The 20860-nt window shown below is 42.0% G+C and overlaps 1 protein-coding gene across 5 annotated transcripts in view; it reads right to left on the bottom strand.

Moving 5' to 3' along the window:
- MYO5A (myosin VA) overlaps positions 1-11156 on the bottom strand; it is a 195395-nt gene extending 184239 nt beyond the window's left edge. For 2 of the 5 annotated variants that reach the window (XM_058737702.1, XM_058737703.1), the window contains exon 1: positions 10658-11151. In XM_058737702.1, coding sequence (XP_058593685.1) covers positions 10658-10684 — 27 coding nt within the window. In that variant the 5' untranslated portion in view covers positions 10685-11151. Of the gene's footprint in view, positions 1-10657 lie in introns of all 5 variants that reach the window. The other 3 variants (XM_058737701.1, XM_058737700.1, XM_058737704.1) reach the window with 3 other exon arrangements.
- Between the last annotated feature and the right edge of the window lie 9704 nt (positions 11157-20860).

The following is a 20860-nucleotide window of genomic DNA, read 5'->3' as shown; positions in this document are numbered from 1 at the left end:
AAATAATTGTTCTAATCAGGAGGACATGTTGTCTATAATAAAATGGTAACATATTTTCAGGTAATTTTCAAGTTAATATTATATTGTTTGTACTCTTAGGACAAAAGCTTCATGGTTGTTTTAATTCTTTCTAATTCAATAATTCTGTCTGGCCCAGATTCCCCCAAGATCAAAGAGAAACAATGAATAAGGGCAACAATGAGGAAAATGGTCAGAAAAAGCAAATAGTTTAGATTTCCAAAAGGTTAAGTTTTTGAAATAAATTTATGTATTTCAATCTAAGAGGATTTCTCAAAACACAATAAAGGCACTGGATGGCAAAAAGCATCTCACATAAGTGGGACATCTGGTCATCCTAGCCCTGAAGCAATGTACATAGAAAGTGCTATTTTTAAAATGAAATAAATGTGAATACACTACCCTGCATAAATGTAAATGATAACACTTATCAGGGAGACGTGGAATATAAAATTGACTAAAACTGACTAATTCAAAGATTTATGTACAAAGATGCTCACCACAGTCCCTGTCTTATAATAGTGAAAAGGCCAAGCAGTAAATAAATTATGGTACATGCAGATGATGGAAAATTATGCAGTCACTAAAAACATTCTTAATGAATATTTAATCATAAAAAATTTTTCACAATACATATTACATTTAAAATATCATAAAAACTACATTATGAATACAGATGAGGGGTGCCTGGGTGGCTCGGTCGGTTAAGCATCTGACTTCGGCTCAGGTCATGATCTCGTGGTTCGTGGGTTCAAGCCCCAAGTCAGGCTCTGTGCTGACAGCTCAGATCCTGGAGCCTACTTCAGATTTTGTCTCTCCCTCTCTCTGCCCCTCACTTGCTCGTGCTCTCTCTCTCTCTCTCTCTCAAGAATAAACATTAAAAAATACATACATACATACATACATACATACATACATACAGATGAAAGACTTAAGGAAGCAAATTACTAATTGACAATGATTATTTCTGGATGGAATTGGTTTATTTTTAACTTTCTTCCTTCATATGTTTTTGTATTTTCCAAATTGTTCATGATGTATCATTTCTATAAGCAAAAAAGAAACTACTGAAAAGTTATTTTTTAACAGTTTTTCCAATAAATCTCTGCTTCTGTTTTTAACTCTTTCCCACTTTTTCTTACCCTAGTTTAAGCCTTAAGGTCTAGGGCAGAGGTTCTCAAATGAGGGTAGTAGGGAGAGGGATTTGGCCCCCCCATGGGATATTTGGTAATGTCTGTAGATAATAAAGTTTGGTTGTCACAACTGGGGGTGGGGGATGTTACTGGCTCTAGCAGATAAAGGTTAGGGATTTGGCTAAACATATAATACACAGGACAAGCCTGCAGAAAGGAAGGATTATCTAGCCTTCTATGACAATAGGGCAGAGGTTGAGAAATTTTGGTCTAAGATGAAAAAAATGAGTATAAACAGGAAGGGTGGGTGAAAATGCAATATTAGCTCTAGTGGCTAGTGGCTTTTCACTTCTATAAAAAGATACAGATATACACCTAAAGAGATAGATAATACCCATCTATTTATTCTGAATTGATAAATACTGAATCCACATTTTGACCCAAATTCCTTATTAAAATACACATCTCCTGATTTTATGAAACATCTCCAGGACTTCTGCTCCCAGCATGAGCATGACACTTGTCAAATAAGAAGTAAGATTTTTCTCAGCTTGAACACATAGAGACCAATTCTGAATAAAGTTTTTAAAATACTGTTACAACAATGTTTTAAAGTAAGATGGTATCCTTAAAGAAATAGCTGGTCATCTTATTGTATATACTTCAGTAGGGCAAAATGAAAAACTAAGTTCTCACTAGTGCAGTCTAGACTAAAAACTAGTCTAACACAAAAGTGTTTAATTGTTTAAAACATATAGACACCCCCATACACAGAAAATAACTTATGTAAACTCATGAGAAATTACTTTCTATTGTGATGTCAGGTTCAGAGAATGGTAACAAAGCAAAAGTACAAGGATTTGAGGAAATGAAGCACCCTCCACAATCTAATTAGTTACTGAATAACAATTTACTTCATAAGAATTTGTTTTATTCCCTTTTTGGGGAGTGTGTGTGTGTGTGTGTGTGTGTGTGTCTGTCTGTCTGTGTGTGTATTTGATTATAACAAAGCACAAGAGAGCACTAGAATGAATAGATAAAATAAAGGAGTAGGGGGATCAAGATGACAGAGGACATCTGTCGACGTAGACAGATAACACTTGTAGATGACAGAATGGAAAGCAAGAGAGCATAAAAAGAACATTGAAGATGCATACAGGATGATTTAGACAATCAAAGGGGAATAATAAATTTTACAATTTATTCATTGCTGAAAATGAGGGAAGAGATCATGTATTCAAGCAAAAAAATGAAGAAAATGAGGGGAAATAAAATGCTGAGTAAATAGGGCAGAAAGAGATCAGAAGGAAAGGTGACAAAGGGTTCATAACCCCCTAATTAAGACTGAATGAAAAATACTTTTCAAATCTTCAATCTCTGATAGGATTTCAGTAACATTTGCTTATATGGATTCTCCATGGCTCTTTTTTCTTTTTTTTTTTAATTCAAATGATTCTCTAGGGAAAGATATACAATGTCTTCTGTCCATGCAAAATCCTCCCATTCTTCTGCTTAAAGACCAGAAGGGTAGGGGCAGAATTCAATCGCTTTGTCATTTTTGGTGACTTATTCATAGCAGACACTGACTATTCTTTCTGATGGGCAACAGTTTTCAGCCACCAGATCTGAGCAGAGCTATTCATCATGAGATCTTATCCTCTGCCTGGCCTGAGATGAGCAGGACTTGACTATGCATAGTATTTTTCCTCCACTGCCTACACAGCAGAGTGGAACGAGAGGGCACATGACCCCTAGCAAGGGCAACCAGGATTCTTCTACCAGACTCTCTTCCTTCAGGCCCAGAGCTGGAAGATCATGTGGTCGGCAGGTGCCACTGACCATCTTTTTCATCATGAAAAGAGCTGTCATGTGGATGAAACCAATGGTAGACAGCATAATCTGACATGAAAGTCAGTGACAGAGAGCCCAAAAGACCACATTCTAGCTTTGAATCCATGGACCTGGGTGTTCAGGTCATAGAAGCAAATAAAATCCTTTTTGGCTTTGAGTCATGTTTCTGATACTTCCAACTAAAACAGCTCTGGCTGGTAAACTGTTTAACACTGTCAAAGAGATGTTTGTTAAGTCAGTATCTCAGAACTATGATGTATGAATTATCCAGACCCTTTTTATTTATCTACTACATACTAGCTGCCATCATAACTTGAGGTAATAAGTTTCATAAATGTAAACATAATGTTTAAAGCAGAAATTCATTTTACAATGTTTATTTTTGAGAAAGAGAGAGACAGAATGAGAGCAGGGGAGAGGCAGAGAGAGAGGGAGACACAGAATCCAAAGCAGGCTCCAGGCTACGAGGTGTCAGCACAGAGCTCAACATGGGACCCAAACCCACAAACCATGAGACCATGACCTGAGCCAAAGTCGGATGCTTAACTGACTGTTACCCAGGCACCCCCAAGTAGAAATTCATTTTAAATAACATATTTATTTATTTCAAGATCTAACAAGAATCCCTGAGATTTGATGTTATAAAACTTCTATTATTCTTGATGTTAAATACTTCATCATTTTCCACCTTCACCTTTCTAAGTTAAGGAGTTCTGCCTTTCTAATCTACCTTCTTTATTGCCATAATCATTTTACTTCTCCTATTCTGAAACTCCTCTAGTTTCCGTGTGTTTTTACAAAGAAGTAGAAACCCCAAACATACACACAGGATTCCTGGCCAGGAAAATGCAAGTTTCTGTATGAGTGACTAAGGAGAGACAAAACTTGTCTTTTTAGTGCCCGGCCTCCCTCCAGTTCAGCACTGTGAACACAACAACATGTTCACAACACAGCAGCACATCAGGCCAAAGGAGGTAGACAGATGGTCCTCGTGAACACTTAGAAGTGGACAATGTACTTCTCCCTTGATTTCAACCAAGTTTGGAGTCTTTATTTTGAAGTCAAAACATAATCACACCATCCCCAAGTTCCACAACTGGCAAAAACCTCTATGGTACAAGGAGCTGTTTAATACTAATGGCTGCTGGTTTAGGAGACTTCCAGCTGAGGAGGGCTTAGAAAAGAAATGGAGAAGGTCCGAGGCATGAAGAAGCCAGGGATAAGTTTCTGCAGTTTAAAAATCTGTATCACCACAAACCCAGACTGGCATTACAACCAAGGTAGATGGAACAGGACAACTGTTAAAAGGCAAAAGTGACCAACGGGCATTTTAGCACACTAAGGACCTAAGGACTCAAGGCATCAAAGGCAGACCCTATCAATAAAGGTAAAGGGGTAAGTGTGTGAAGGAAAAATTAAATAAATCACCTAAAATCCTTTTCGATCCACTCCCACCTCCCACTGTGAATGAAACTCCACAGAAGTGACACCTCGGTTCAGGCCTCTAGAGTAAGTATCTCTCTATTGGTTGGGCTAACGTGAAACCATAACATACATTTTGAAAACAAACAACTCTTCCTGCTGCCCCACTGGGCAAGCACAACTCCAGTAAATAGGAGTTCATTTAAAAAATTATCCTTTTAGCCACAAAGAATTAACTGGGGAAGAAAAGAAGCTTAACACAAGGAACTTTTGAGGGTGATGAAAATGTTCTATATCTTGTTTGTGGTAGTGGTTACATGACAGAACATATCTGTCAAACTCACTAAACTGTACATTTAAAATGAGTGAATTTTATTACATATAAATTATACCTCACTAAAGTTGTTGGAAAGAGAGACAGAAAGGCAGGTGCTGGAAGGAAAGGAGAGGACAAACTCCCCAGGGAGACAAATGGACAAAGTCTGGGATGACTCTGTGGGAAGGAGACCTGTCAGTCAGGTGGAATGGGAGGAGTGGGGTTGCCCACATGATACTTTACCGAGGGCCAGGCCTTATTACATAGAAACTCCAGGCTAGGAGTTTCAACTTTTCACAAGACCTTATACTTCATTAGGAATTGCCTAAGTAGAGACGAATACATCAAACTCTATCCTCCAGTGGGCCATGTGCCCCTACATTCTCCCTATGGAGGCAAAATCCATTATAAAGTAAAAAACTAAGAAGCTATATTACCTTTGGAGACAAGATGTAAGGAAAGAGGGTTTGCCTGTCCTCTCCCACACTTTCTTATAGTGCACCTCCGCCGTGCCCCAACCCTTTGGAGGTAATGGTTAAATCCCAGGAACCCCATTCATAGACCTTCCTCCAGTATTCCCCTACTTTGAACTGCTAAAAGCACCAGATAGATTTGAAATGTTCATCTGGCAGTAGCAACTCTCATTAAAATGAGAATTCCTTTGTACTCTTTTAGCCACTGGGCAATACACCAAACTTTCACACTTCAAGAGACAGTAACAAATTTCAAGAGGAAATCATGAGCTTTCTGCTGTGCTCAAGCAGTCTGAAGAAGTATTTCTTAGTAGCTTACAGGTTACACGGAGTCTGCAAAACTCCATGACATAATGGGAATTAATTTCCAGTTTCCAAATCTAGAGCTACTGGTGTTAACTTATGCTGTTCCCTCTCCTTGCCTTCCTGTACCTAATCCATCACAGACACCTGCCTCTCAGCTTTGTCCTTTTCTCATATAACTTCTGCCTGTGCCTCAGTCTACCAGAGCTTCATCACTTCCTATTTTGTTTCCTACAACGGCTTTTTTTGGTGGGTTGTTTTTTTTTTTTTTTTTGGTTTCCCTGGCTCCCAGCTCTCCACGCTATTACTCATCCTGTTCAACATGCCTGGAAATGTGCTTACTTGTTTAACCACTTCTTTGTACCCTGCTCCATTCCTACAAGTGAACTAATCATCTCAAACTATCATTTAGAGTCTGTTTCCCTGCCATTAGAGACATCAGGAGAAAATATAGATGGAAGGGGCAGGACAGGATACTTGAGGAAATCGAATGTATTTGCTAAATCCTATATCAGGCACATGATGAGACATGAGGTTTCTGTCCTGCTTTAAGATGCTGAAAGTACTCTGAGAAATGTAATTTCAACACCCAAATATTAGAATTTCCAGGATTGATGGTAGGGGGAAAATGGCATAGAATATAAAACAGGAACTATCCCAGAAAAAAATCTAGGCCATGTGGCTTCAGTAGGTATGAAGAAATATAGTGGGAAAGGAAGATTACAGATATACAATCTATTGGCCTAAATTGTAGTTTCATCTAGGAAAGTTTATGTTGCTTCTCTAGCAGGGGCTTTAGTTTTTGTACTGTTACAAAACTCAGCATCCTGATACACAATGGGACTCCTAATTAAACAACTTCAGGTAATCTTGGGCATTCTAGGGCATTTATGGTGTTATCCATGATGTTTGGGAAGCTCATGTGAGGAGGACTACCATGACATTTTACTGCTGCTGGTGATCTATCCAGGCCTAATTAATAAACTCTGCTCCACAAATGCTGAATCCTTCGAAGTTACTGAAAGCATCTATGGGTAACATTATGATTCAAATATCCACTGGCAAGTCAAGACTAGTAAATATTTTCAAAATCAGAAAGCAATGAGATATCATAGCCACCTTTAATTCTTTTGGGAACAAGCCAGGTGGATCTAAACACAAACTGACCCACGACTGTGATTATACTAAATATCTCTGAATTATACACTTTTATTTTTTTGAGAGAGAGTACACACACACAAACACACAAGAGGGGCAGAGGGAGAAGGAGAGAGAGAATTTTAATCAGGCTCCACAGAGGGTGATGCAGGGCTCCATCCTGTGACCCTGCAATTATGACCTGAGCAGAAATCAAGAGTCGGATGCTCAACCGACTGAGCCACCCATGTGGCCCCTGAATTGCAGACTTTATTTTTTTTTAATGTTTATTTATTTATTTATTTTGAGAGAGAGAACGTGAAAGCTTCTTGTTTTTTGGGTTTTTTTTTTAATGTTTACTTATTTAAGAAATGTACACTTTAGGGGCACCTGGGTGGCTCAGTCGGTTAAGCATCCGACTTCAGCTCAGGTCATGATCTCACCATTTGTGAGTTTGAACCCCACGTGGGTTCTGTGCTGACAGCTCAGAACCTGGCACCTGCTTTGGATTCTGTTTCTGCCTCTCTCTTGGCCCCTCCCCTGCTCGCTTACTCTCTCAAAAAATAAATAAACATTAAAAAAAATTTAAAAAAAAGAATCGTACACTTTAAATTGGGAGTTGCATGGTATGTAAATTATATCTCAATAAAGCCTTTATTTTAAAAACCAACAAACAGGGGCGCCTGGGTGGCTCAGTCAGTTAAGCATCTGACTCTTGATTTTGGCTCAGGTCATGATCTCATGGGTTGTGGGCTGAAGCCCTGAGTCGGGCTCTGTGCTGCCAGCGAAGCCTGCTTGGGATTCTCTCTCCTTCTCTCTCTCTGCCCCTGCCCCTGTGCTTCCCCTCTCTCTCTCTCTCTCTCAGAATAAACTTAAAAATAAAATAAAATAAAATAAAAACATTTTAACCAAAATGTTGGTTTCCAGAAATGTTATATCCTGGGAATCTAGCTATTGTCCTTAAAATGTTTATGCTGCTGGAAAAATTTACAAAATGGAAGCCCTGATAACTTACTATGAGAAAACCATTATCATTTTAGCTACAAAGAATAAACTGAATGATCTCTTGCCTTTCACTGTTATGGGAGCTGATATGTATCACCTATCAAAATCTGCCTTTAAACTCTGAATGACATTTTTTAAAAAGGCACTTTTCAGATTTAACCACTATGTTGAATACCATAATTATGGCACGTCACTAATACATCTTTCCTTATAATCTACTCCAGAACTTCCTTCCCTATAATCTTCTGTGAGGGAAAAATCCTTGTGTTTATCCATTGATTTAACCTCTAATGATTTCCCTCTTCCTCTAATAATCACTACCCAAGCTTCTATCTCTAGAATCATCCAACCTTCCCCACGTCCCAACCCATTCCCTAATTTCTACTAATAAATACCACACCAGCTGTCTCCCTGCTATGGAGGTAACAACAGGTTATTTATGCTCCTGGATATTCAAAGTAGGTCAAGAATATAGGAAACAGACTGTGAGCCCTGTGCGGGAAAGGGCTATGTCTTGTTCATTGTTAGAACCTCTCAATATTAAATAAAGTACCTGGCACCCAAGAGGTGCTCAATAAATATTCTGGCCCACCATTAAGCTAAGGCCCATTCACAAAAAGAATTAGCCAACAAATAGCCAAGTGAGGAGATTATACTTAGGCATAAATGTATTTAGAAGGCAATTTACGCTCAACTCACTTTTTTTTTTTCAACATTTTTTATTTATTTTTGGGACAGAGAGAGACAGAGCATGAACGGGGGAGGGGCAGAGAGAGAGGGAGACACAGAATCGGAAACAGGCTCCAGGCTCCGAGCCATCAGCCCAGAGCCTGACGCGGGGCTCGAACTCACGGACCGCGAGATCGTGACCTGGCTGAAGTCGGACGCTTAACCGACTGCGCCACCCAGGCGCCCCTAAGCTCAACTCACTTTTGATGTCTAAACCAGTCTGTCTTTACAATGCCTAAAAGCCAAATTTTAACAGTGTGTGATGAAGCTATGACCAAAACTCAAATCCTTGCAATTTAAAAATCACAGTATTTAAAAAAAATTTTTTTCTTCAAAATTATCTTGGGAGAAAAAAAGCTGATTTAACACCAAGAGCAATTTATTATCCAGTCTCTAGTTAAGCAGCCCACAATTAGGCAGCTCACTGATGGACTCCTCACCACAGTGAAGAGTAGAGGGCTATACAAAGGAACTAAGGAATGTTTACAGACCTGTATCTCTTCATGGCACTTCTCAGTACCTACCCTCATATGTTCATTATGAGGAATAAACGAGTTATTATTTGTAAAGCACTTAGAGCAGTACCTGGCACATAGTTAGCACTGGATCAATGTTTATTAATAAAGTAACCGATGGGGCGCCTGGGTGGCGCAGTCGGTTAAGCGTCCGACTTCAGCCAGGTCACGATCTCGCGGTCCGTGAGTTCGAGCCCCGCGTCAGGCTCTGGGCCGATGGCTCGGAGCCTGGAGCCTGTTTCCGATTCTGTGTCTCCCTCTCTCTCTGCCCCTCCCCCGTTCATGCTCTGTCTCTCTCTGTCCCAAAAATAAATAAATAAAAAAAAATAATAAAAAAAAAAAATAAAGTAACCGAATCAGTTCCTAATTGCATTCATTCATACATTAGAGGCCTACAATGCCTAAGAAAATTACCAGGTTTAGAGAGAAGTTCCTACTGTGAAGTCTTTAAATGTATGACTGGAAAAAAAGGGGACCTAGAGAGTGTTTCAAGCAAACTCCTCATTTCATGGTCGAAGAAATTAATCATATACCTCATATTTGTTGAGAAATTCACAGGCTGCAAAAGCTTTCCCATCTATTACTAGGTCTGATCTCACAACAGTCTTGTAAGAGATGTCGGGCAGGTATAATTAACTCCATTTACAGATATGAGACAACCAAACAAAAGAAGTTAAGTGACTTGCCCAAGGTCACACGGTAAGTGAAAAGGCCTGGGCCAGAATCCAGGTCTCTTGATGGTGGGTCCAGACTTCTATAACATGCTGCAACTTTGGTCCTGGGTTTACTTTGGGTCACATTTGGAAGCAATGATTCTAAGATCCTAAATGGAGATTCTGCCACAAACGTGAAGTTGAAAAGTTAAGGCAATTCTGTTAACTGGAATTAAGGGTAATTAACAGTTAGCAAAACACCTACGTACACTGGAGTTATAGTATAAAATGCCATGACTACATACATTCACAAAGCACCACACCGCCTAAGACAAATTTTCATAAGTGTTCAAAGGGGCAGTTTTCCAAAATATGCCATTCATAGATTACCAGACCCGGAGAATACTGATGTCAGTGTAAGAAAGAAAAGGCTGCCACTTTCCTTAAGGCTCGCCCCAGAGGATGGTGAAGCCATGGAGCATAACAAGGCTCTAAGGGATTCACGTAGGTAGCAAACTCCCAGGGACAAATGAGAGCCGAGCATCCGAGCCCATGAATCATCTCGCATTTATCCGGCTGCATCTTCAAGGGCTCACCACCCCCAGGGAAGCAATGTGAAACCCGGCTTCAGGGGTGAAAAATCGACTGGCGACCGTGTTTGCAGGACTCCAAATAATCTCACAGAAAGGCTGGCTGGCGGTAGAAGTGGCACCGCATACCAACACAAGACGTTATTTTAAGCGCCTGTCCCCAAGGGAGGGACCATCTGATCCACCCGATCAAGCATCTCCCGCAACCAGGCGTTTTCCGAAACCAAACCGGCGGCCAGGGCAATCCTGGCGGCGGCCCCCCCTTTCCAATCAGAAACACGCTGAGCACCCAGCCCAGGAAGCGTGGCAGGGGCCAGAGAGACCCCCAAGGCAGGCCTGCGCCCCGAGCGCCCGAAAGAGGAAGGCGCCTCTGCGGCAGGCGGGCCGGGCCGGGGGTTTTGAAATGATCGGGAAGGGGTGGTGCAGCCGCGCCGGCCCCCGCGCCCCCGCCCCTCCCTAGCCCCACAGCGGGCGGTGCCGGGCCGCGCGGCCCCCTCCCCGCGGCGCCTCACCTTTGTGTAGAGCTCGGACGCTGCCATGGCGGGGCCCCGCGGCGCCGACGCCCCCCGCCTGAGCGGAGGCCGCACCTCGCCTGGGCGGCCGCCCGCGCCAACTAGGAAGCGCCCAGGCAGCCGCCGCCGGCGCGCGGGGCAGGGCCGGGCGGGGCGGGCAGCGGCGGGCGGGGCGGGGCGGGGCGGGGCGCCTCAGGCGCGGGCGGCCCGCGGAGACCTCGCCATCACTCCCGGGCTCGCCGCGAGCAGGCGCGAGCGCTCCGCGTGCCCGGGGTCCTCGGGGTCGCAGCCGCAGCCCCCTGGGCGGCCGGTGATGCTGCCGCTGCCGCTGCCGCTGCCGCCGCTGCCGCCGCCGCCCTGTGCATTGTGGGAGCGGGAGGAGGCTGCGCTCCGGCGCTGCCACAGCGGCTGCTCAGGGCTCTCTCCGGCTCACGCTGCCTCCCCTCGGCTGCCGGCTCCGAGCATCCTTGCCCTGCTAGCCAGCGCCGCCGAGGCCCGGAAGCCCGCCCCGGCCACTCTTTCGCGGCACACCTGCCCCGGGGGGCGCGTGGCCCCCCGGACGTCCCATCTCCCCTACAGCGAGCCCTGGGCGGTGCAGAATGGCCCAGCCACAGAGAGGGGCGGCGATAGCTGGTGTCACTGCGTGTGTCCAGGTAAACGACTAGGAGTCTCCAGATGCTTTTCCTATCCTTCCAGGCAATTTTAGAGAAACGATTTGGGAGGAGGCTTCTTCGAAGTCCACAGAACAACCTAGAACTCACAGAAGATCCTCTTAGGAGCAGCGAACTGGGAGCTGGACAGTGAGGACCAGTAATCTGGGATAGATGATCACCAAAATCACCCTAACACTTGGGCATCAGCCCGGGCATCGTTTCTTGAAACAAGATGCCCCCAGGGGGGCAGCCCAGGTGCCTACCTCTGCTAAGTCTATGTGTTTGCCAAGGTGCCACTGCCTTTCCGACCCAGTCCTGTTGCCCCTGGTGATTATCCGTTCCATGGTGCCACCAGAAGCTATCCGGATGCCACCTGAAAATTGCAGGGGCTTTTGTACAAAGTCCATACTGCAAATTAACTCTGTATCAAAAGGTCAAAGGAGTCTCAGGAGTGCCATTCAATCTGCTCACTGTTATTCTTGCACATCAAGCACAAGAATGTGGTCTTTCCCCACCCCCAACCCCCTGTGCCCATACTGTCTTCACCTTCTACCTGCTCTACACCCCCACTTTCATTCCTGGCTGACTAATCTCCATATTTTTTTAATCCCAGCCTCTTATTATTCTCATCTTATTTCTTTGAATTCTGAAATGCCTGTCCTGGCAATCTGAGATGGGTTCTATCAAGACCATGTCTCAAGGCTGGCCCCGGTGTGTATCCTGCATGTGTATGTGAAGAAAGACCATTGATATGTGGGGGGAGGGCTTAGGGCAATTCCTCACTCCCTGGAATTCAAGCTTGTCTTTCCCTTACTCACTGTTTACAATCCCCTCAGAGATGCCATAGGTAATGGCTACAGGATCCAAAGACCCACAGAATTCTCTGTGCCTTCCAATTCTAAAATCACATCTCTTTCATGTTTTGGGGTCCCACCCTTTGTTTGTCCAGACACAAAAAGGGAAAATGTGTAGCTATGACCAGTACAACAGGAAGGGCACTGGATTGAGATTTAGGAGGCTTGAATTCTACCCCTTATAAATTCTTCATGCCTTGTGTAAGGTGGTAACCACTCTGTTTCCTCATCCTCGGATAATACTTACCTCTCAGGACTGTTGAGAAATGTTGATGAAGGAGTTTACAGCATACACCCCAGGGTATGCTGCTTTGGCATACCAACTATTTTGAGTTCGGAGCGCGTGAAAAACAGCAAATACAAGAAAAACATTCTTTTTCTCAAAAGAAGGACATGAAATTCCTATATGAAAGATGTCCTCCCTATACCACAAGGAAAGTAACATTCTTATCATCAAGGAGAAGCTGAGACCAAGAGAATTCTGCACCAACAAACCTTTGTTAAAGTAATTCTTACCTACCATTCGCCTCCCCACAGAGTTTAGTCACTTTTCCACAATTGCTTCTCTTTGTTCAACCTACTGTAAAAGCAAATAGGTTTTGCCATTTCTTTGGGTCAATGCTCCTGTGTCACAGAAAACAACATAAATATATATGTCACTTCTCCTCTTAATCGGTCTTTGTCAGTTTAATTTTTTTTTTTTTTATAAATTTTTTTTTTCAACGTTTTTTATTTATTTTTGGGACAGAGAGAGACAGAGCATGAACGGGGGAGGGGCAGAGAGAGAGGGAGACACAGAATCGGAAACAGTCTCCAGGCTCCGAGCCATCAGCCCAGAGCCTGACGCGGGGCTCGAACTCACAGACCGCGAGATCGTGACCTGGCTGAAGTCGGACGCTCAACCGACTGCGCCACCCAGGCGCCCCTGTCAGTTTAATTTTTATACACAGCTAGGGACCCCAAAAGGGTTGAGGAAAACTTTTTCTTCCCCTATATTGAGAAAAAGCTTTAAAAAGGGTCTCATAGATGAGTCTTTTTTTTTTTTTTTGACAGAGAAACAAAAAACTAGAATTATTGTCTTCTAATTCCTGAACACATGCATTCAACCACCCAAATTTTGGGGGCCACAGTAAGAGGAAGGTAGTGGAGATGAGGAAGAGGAGAAGGATTCTCTACCCTTGACTTGACTTTACCTCAGTCAGGAAAAGAGTAGGCTTAAAAGCCAAAAGAAGCAACAAGGAAACCCAGATGACTGACCTCCCTTACTTTAATCACATATATTCACAGTTCCAAGCACTTTGTCATTAGTGAAGTATGGCAACTAGCAATAGTTACAACTTTCCAGGATTTAGGATTCCTCCCTCCCAAAGAGTTGCCAGATGTTATTGTATATTTGAAGTTAATGAAGTTCTCAATTATCACTTTATAATTGGGAACATTTTCATGTAGTTTGTCTCAAATAAAAACAATGCCCAAGTTAATGTGAAAAATCCCTCTCTTCCAAAACATTTGTGTCACTTTTTGCAACAAATATTGAGAGCTATTATGTGCCAGACACTGTTTTACATGTTCACTTGTGAGTGAACAACACAGATAAAATCTCTGACCTCAAGGAGCTTATATTCTAATCAGGGAGACAATGATAAAGGTAGAAGGGAAAGATGACAAGTATTCATTTGCTGAGATTGCAGTAATAAAGCACCACAAACAGCATGGCTTAAACTGTAATGTGCTGTATGATCTGGAGGCTAGAAGTCTTCGATCTAAGTGTTGGCAGAGTTGGTTCCTTCCAGAAGCTGGGAGAGAGACTGTTCTAGGCCTCTCTCCTATATCCTAGTGGTTTGCTTACAGTCTTTGACATTCATTGGATTCTGCTGCTCACCCCAATCTCAGTCTTCATCTTTACATGGTATTCTCCCCGTGTGCATGTGTGTCTGTGTCTAAATTTCACATTTTTATAAGGCCACAGTCATGTTGGATTAGGGCCCAGCCTAATGACCTCATCTTAACATGATCATTTACAAAGACCCTATTTCCAATAAGGTCTCATTCACAAGGACTAGGAGTAGAAAGGACTTAAGCATCTTTTAGAGGTGGGGAGGGGACACACAATTCAACCCATAGCTGTGTACAATGGAGAAAAACTAAACAGAAAACAGAATGTGGGAGGCTAGCAATTTAGTAGGGTGGTCATTGCTTTATTCAAATTGAAAAAAATAATTTGATGGAGGGCCTATTATGTGCCAGCACTTAAAATAATAAAGACAGAAATTAATGAAATATGGCATTTGACCTGGGGGAGCTCACTATAATGAGTAGCTGGGGAAGGGGCAGTCCATGCTGCATGATCATAGAAAGTAGTAATTCTAGGGGTGCCTGGGTGGTTCAACGGTTAAGCATCTGATTCCTAGTTTTGGTTCAGGTCATGATCTCATAGTTCATGAGTTTGAGCTCCACATCGGGCTCTACACTGGTGGTGCAAAGCCTCCTTGGGATTCTGTCTCTTTCTGCCACTCCCCTGTTCAAGCACTCTCTCTCTCTCTCAAACTAAATAAATACATTTTTTAAAAAGTAGTAATTTTGATTCTGTAAGATTAGCCTATTCTAGAAGCAGAGGCAAAACACTGTGTTACTGGTTAATTAGTTGGCATTTATATATCCTAATACTTAGTGTTTCAGAGGACTAAACCCTAAGGCACAGGTGACATTTGAATGAGTGGGAAAGAACCCCAAATAGTTCACTGGAAGATCCAAATAATGATATGTATGAGAGGTCTTTTATTATCAAAGGATATATAAAAGAATAGTATAAGGAAACTAGGCTATGAAGCAAAGCCAAAATTAAGAATAGAGTAAGACCTAGAAGACTTTTGAAAGATGGAAGGCAGGCATCAGGAACTACTAGCTCCCCACCCCTTCGCTTCTCCAACCCCAGCCAGTTTTTCTAGCTCCCTCCCACCTGAATTTAGGCCTAGGCACACTTTAAGACTCCCAAGGCAAGGAGGATTAAAAGTATAGTACTTAACTCAAAAGGTGCAATTATTTTTAGTCTCAGTACCTATTATTCTAATTCTAGATTCTAATCTTATGTGTCCTAAAATATCTGTGTGATCTCTGGCCCTTTGTTCCCAGTCTTCTCCCTGCGCACTGACCACCAGCTATTTGACTAGCCTCTGCATCTCTATGCCTGGTTCTTTGGTACCAGATTCCCCCATCAGCTGATGTTCTGGATCTTGAAATGCTTTCTACTCGTATCCATAGCATTCACCTGCTTTATACTGCCCTGATCTTCGTGAATTACTTGATTTTAAGTACACCTACTTTCCATGTGGTAGTGATGGAAGATCCTCAGTAGTCAAAATGACTTAGATTAAAATGACCTTGATTCTAGTCCTAGTTCTTTTTTTTTTTTTTTTAATTTTTTTTTTTTTTTAATGTTTTTTATTTATTTTTGGGACAGAGAGAGACAGAGCATGAACGGGGGAGGGGCAGAGAGAGAGGGAGACACAGAATCGGAAACAGGCTCCAGGCTCTGAGCCATCAGCCCAGAGCCTGACGCGGGGCTCGAACTCACGTCTAGTCCTAGTTCTAATGTGGGACTAAGCCACCTAGCCCATGTGAGCCTTCTTTTGTTTTTTTCTTTAAACACACTTCTTAAAAGTTTATTTATTTTTGAAGGGGGTTGGAGAGACAGAGAGAGAGAGAGAACACTAGGCAGGGGAGGGACAGAAACAAGGAGAGAGAGAATCCCAAGCAGGCTCTGAGAGGTTAGCCCAGAGCCCGATGCAGGGCTCCAACTCACAAAACACGAGGTCATGACCTGAGTCAAAGTCAGATGCTTAACCAACTGAGCCACTCAGGTGCCCCTAAATAAACTTTTAGTTTATGTTTTATATTTATAGAAAAAATTGCAAAAATAATACAAAGTTGTCACACACCTGGGCAATGAATTGAATGTTTATACCTCTGCCACCCTCCCATCCTTACCCCTGCCTAATTCATATATTGAAATCCTACCCCCCAAAGTGATGGTAGTAGGAGGTGTGGGCTTTGGAAGGTGATTAGGTAATAAGGGTGGAGCCTTCATGAATGGCATTAGTGCCCTTATAAAAGAGACCCCAGAAAGATCCCTCACCCCTTCTACCATGTGAAGATACTGTGAAAAGACACCCATCCTTGAGGAAGCCAACCTTCACCAGACACCAAGGTGTCAGCACCTTGATCTTGGGCTTCCCAGCCTCCAGAATTGTGAGAAATTTCTGTTGTTAAGCCATCCAGTCTATGGTATTTTGTTATAGTAGCTTGAATAGATTAAGACACCCTGCAACCATTTTACCTTATTATTATCTTAGTATAGTATATTTGTTACAATCAATGAATTAATACTGACATATTATCATTAATTAAAGTCCACACTTTATTCAAATTTCCTTAGTTTTTACCTCATTTCCTTTTCTGTTCCAGGATCCTAGATTACATTTAATCATCTCATGTGGATCTTCTTGGATGACAGTTCTTCCCTTGTTTTTGATGACAGTTTTGGGTAGTAAGGTCAAGTATGTTGTAGAACATTCCTCAGTTGGGATTTGTCTTGCTTAGACTGGGCTTTTTTTCGTGTGTGTGTGAGGGAGAGTGCCATTTCATCACATCAAATCAAGGGCCATACTATCAACATGATATTACTATTGATATTGACCTAGACCATCTGGCTCAGGTAGTGTTTGCCAAGTGTTTCCATTGTAAAGTTACTATTTTCCCTGTTACAGGCTGAATTGTATCTCCTCAAAATCCTTATTTTCAGTTCTAACCCTCAGTAACTCACAATGTGACTGTATCTTGAGAGTGTCTTTAAAGTGGCAATTAATTTAAAATGAGGTCATTTGGGCCTTCATCCAATGATTGATGTCTTCAGAAGAGGAAATTAGTGCACAAACATGTGCAGAGACGACCATGTGAAGACACAGGGAGAGACACAACTGCAAGCCAAGGAGAAAGGCCCCAGAAGAAACCACACTTGCTAATACCTTGATCTTGGACTTCCAGCCTCCGGAACTGTGAAAAAATAAATGTTGTTTAGGCCATCCAGACTGTGGTACTTTGTTATGACAGCCCTAGCAAACTAACACACAGACCCCTTTCTGTACTCTTGAATGAAATCCCTCTATAGAGGCCATGCTTCAAGAATGGGGAGTTATGCCCCCACCTCCTTGAGGACAGAGTACTTACATAAATTTGGAATTCTTTTCCATGGGTAATTTGTATCATCTTACTCATTTATTCAATCATTTATTTATATCAGTATGGATTCATGGATATTTATACTCTGGGTTATAATCTCATACTACTTAATTTTGTTGCTCAAATCGTTCAAGCTTTGGCCACTGGGAGTTTTGCATTGGTTCCTGTGTCCATCCCTTTGACACACACCTGCATTATTGTGTGTGGGGTTTTTTTTGTTTGTTTTTTGCTTTGTGTTTTAAAGTACTTCCTTACTTTCTAGCACTACAAGATACTATAGATTCATCTTATATATTTCCTCTCCAGTCCTAGAATCAGCCATTTCTCTGAGGAACTCTGGTTCCTTTCACTGGGGAATGGTATTAGAAACAAAGATCTGGGACTCATTGTTACTGGGGTATTGTTGCTTCTTGGATCTGTCAGTCACAGAGCAAGAACATAGTGTATACTGACGTGTATGTAGAGATATCTATACTCATTCCCATATGTAGCAGCCTATATTTATATTAAGCTGTCCATGAATTCATACTGATGTCTCTAATTTCAGACCATTACTACGTAGATCATTCTGGCCTCCTCCCCTGGCTTATCTGTAAACTCCAATAGTGAGGAACCTGAGCCTGTCTTCTTTTAATCAGCAACTTAGATGTATATTGAAGGGTTCAAATGAAATAAATGAGAAAGTGTACTGGAAAGTGGACAGTGCTACATAAGAGATCATTATCAAATTTTCAGTCTTCTCTTCCCCCACCTACTCAGTCCCTGCCCTGGACTGCCCAGGCCTATGCTGTTGTAGGATTCAGTGGAAATCTAACAAAGAATCGAGTGACTTCTGAAAGAGCATTCTGGAAGAGGAACAAAATGAAATGAGGGATCAGCCAGAAGGGATGAATAGCTCAAAGATTAGGACTGTAAAAATATACTTATTTGGCTATACCACCTGTCTGTATAGTTTAAGCCTTTTTCTTCTTTCTTCTCTTAATGTTTCTTATTTATTTCTAAAATTTTTTTTCAACGTTTTTTATTTATTTTTGGGACAGAGAGAGAGACAGAGCATGAACGGGGGAGGGGCAGAGAGAGGGAGACACAGAATCGGAAACAGGCTCCAGGCTCCGAGCCATCAGCCCAGAGCCCGACGTGGGGCTCGAACTCACGGACCGCGAGACCGTGACCTGGCTGAAGTCGGACGCTTAACCGACTGCGCCACCCAGGCGCCCCTGTTTCTTATTTATTTCTGAGACAACGTGAGTGTGGGACCAGGGGCGGGTCTGAGAATCTGAAGTGACGGAGGGTCAGAGAGGATCCAAAGTGGGGCTCTGCGCTGACAGTTAATGAGCCCAACGCAGGGCTTGAAGTCATGAACCATGAGATCATGACCTGAGCCAAAGTCAGACTAAGGCTCTTTGAGTGAGGCATGTCAAATTGAAATGAGTAAGGGAATAACTGAATTCCCTGAAGTTCTCATACACTAAGGAAGACAATACTGCAGTGGTGTGTTGAAAAGGCATCACAGGTATAACAGCATCTGTCCTATTCGTTTGCCTGTCATCTTTTCTGTGTTTTGGGGAAATTTCTACATTAGTCTTGCCTCCTGATAGAAAAACCAGGACGCAAATCCCCCACGTCTCTTGCAGCTCAGATGTAGTTGTATGACCTAGTCCACAAAGATCAGATCCATCTGCACGGTCTAGGATATGGGAGGGAACAGATATCAGAAAACAGACTCTTCCCAGAACTTCCATTTGCAAAGGAAGGTAGCAGCAGAAGTGGTCCAGTTCTGGGGAAAACAGCGGTTACATCCAAGTTGGACTCTCGGCTTTTAGTGTTTGGTTGTGGCGGCGGAAGCAGCAGCAGCACTTTGCCTATCAGGCCGTTGCTGTAACATGCATGTTTCTTGGCGTTATTGCAAGACTGTTTCTCTAGCCTTTCCAACAATTTTGTAACTGATGTATTTTCTGATAAATCCTTTTCGGCTTAAAGGAGACAATGCTTTGTGATTGAGAACCTTGACCAGTATAGACTGGAATAGCAGCAGTTAATGGGAATGGCTAAAATTCAAGGGTATGCTTTCTTTCAGAAAATACTGGGCACTTACGAAGCCTGGGCTAAGTAAGTACTGGAGCAAACTGATAAGATATTTTCCTGCAAGGGAGAATAACTGAATGGAGGCAACTAGAATGCACTGTGATTAAGTGTTAAAACAGTGTTATGTGGAGATGGTTATTGTGTCTCAGAGGATGGAACAATTATCATGATGTGGGGGAGGTGAACATTCAGTTCTTACAAAAGTATGCTTGAATTAAGTTCTGAAATACAACTAGGAATGTATCAACAGATAATACCAACTAAGACAAGCCACAGACTGCGGAAAGATATTTATGATGTATATACTATGCGCAAAGTTTAAGATAAAGAACTTCCATTTCTTCTAGGGAACCTGACCTAAGACACAGGCGAAAAGCAATAGTTGCCATATATGGAATCTAGAAAATAATGGATTCAGTTCAGGAGAGCAGCTAAGTCCCAAGATGAGAGCTGTATATAAGAATTAGAAAGCAATGAGTTCAGATTGAAGCAAAGAAGTTTCCTGGAACAAAAGGAAGACTTAGAGAATACTTAATATAATGAAAGACAGTAAAATAACTGTGGTTATGATAGAGGCCAAAAGTACAAGGGGAAAAAATAATTAAACACCAAAAACCAAAATACTATGTAAGAAAATGTGATCACAGTATAAACTGTGATCTACAGTGAACTGTATCAACTGATAAAGCTGAGGTAACTGTGAATAACAGTTATAAAATAGAATGCAAATGTTACCAACTTCGATAATGTAACTGTAAGAATAGAGATGACAAAAGTTGAGGGTGGGGGGAGAGTCAAAAGTAAAGACAGGAAATTAATATTGTCATTTTACCTACCAGAGAGGCAAGAATTACTGTTGACAGCCAATAAGAAATAAAGGTGAAAAAATATTAGACACTGTAAAGGAAGTCTATAAAAAGAATCCAGAGTAGTAATAGTATAATCCTTGAAGGAGGTTGGAAGGGAGGGAAGTGATGTAAACTAAATCCTCATCAGTCTTCAAAACCATTAATTTATGTCTAAAATTAAGCAATCAAGAAACAGTGATATGAACGTACTTTTGAGAGGTATGGAGCCAACTACCAGGAAAAAACACAAAACTGAATGTTTCAGTTAGTTTTCCCTCTGGGAAGCTAAACTTGCCTGTAGAGGTCTATATTGTGATTCTTAGCTTTTCACGATGTCCCTTTTATACTAACCTTAAGAATGACATACAAGAGAACTTAAAAAAAAAAAAAAAAAACCTGAAAGGAACAGAAATTTAGTAACAATTTAGAACCAAGTTTGGCTTCTATCATTCTTTTCCATATTTTTACCCTATGATTGATGCCCTGCTTGAGACCATCTGCTCCCTTTGGTTCTCTTACAAAAGA

The sequence above is a fragment of the Neofelis nebulosa genome, chromosome 7, assembly GCF_028018385.1.
Source record: "Neofelis nebulosa isolate mNeoNeb1 chromosome 7, mNeoNeb1.pri, whole genome shotgun sequence".
Classification (NCBI taxonomy): domain Eukaryota; kingdom Metazoa; phylum Chordata; class Mammalia; order Carnivora; family Felidae; genus Neofelis; species Neofelis nebulosa.
The sequence above is the reverse complement of the archived record's forward strand: the minus strand, read 5'-3'. Positions and strand labels throughout refer to the sequence as shown.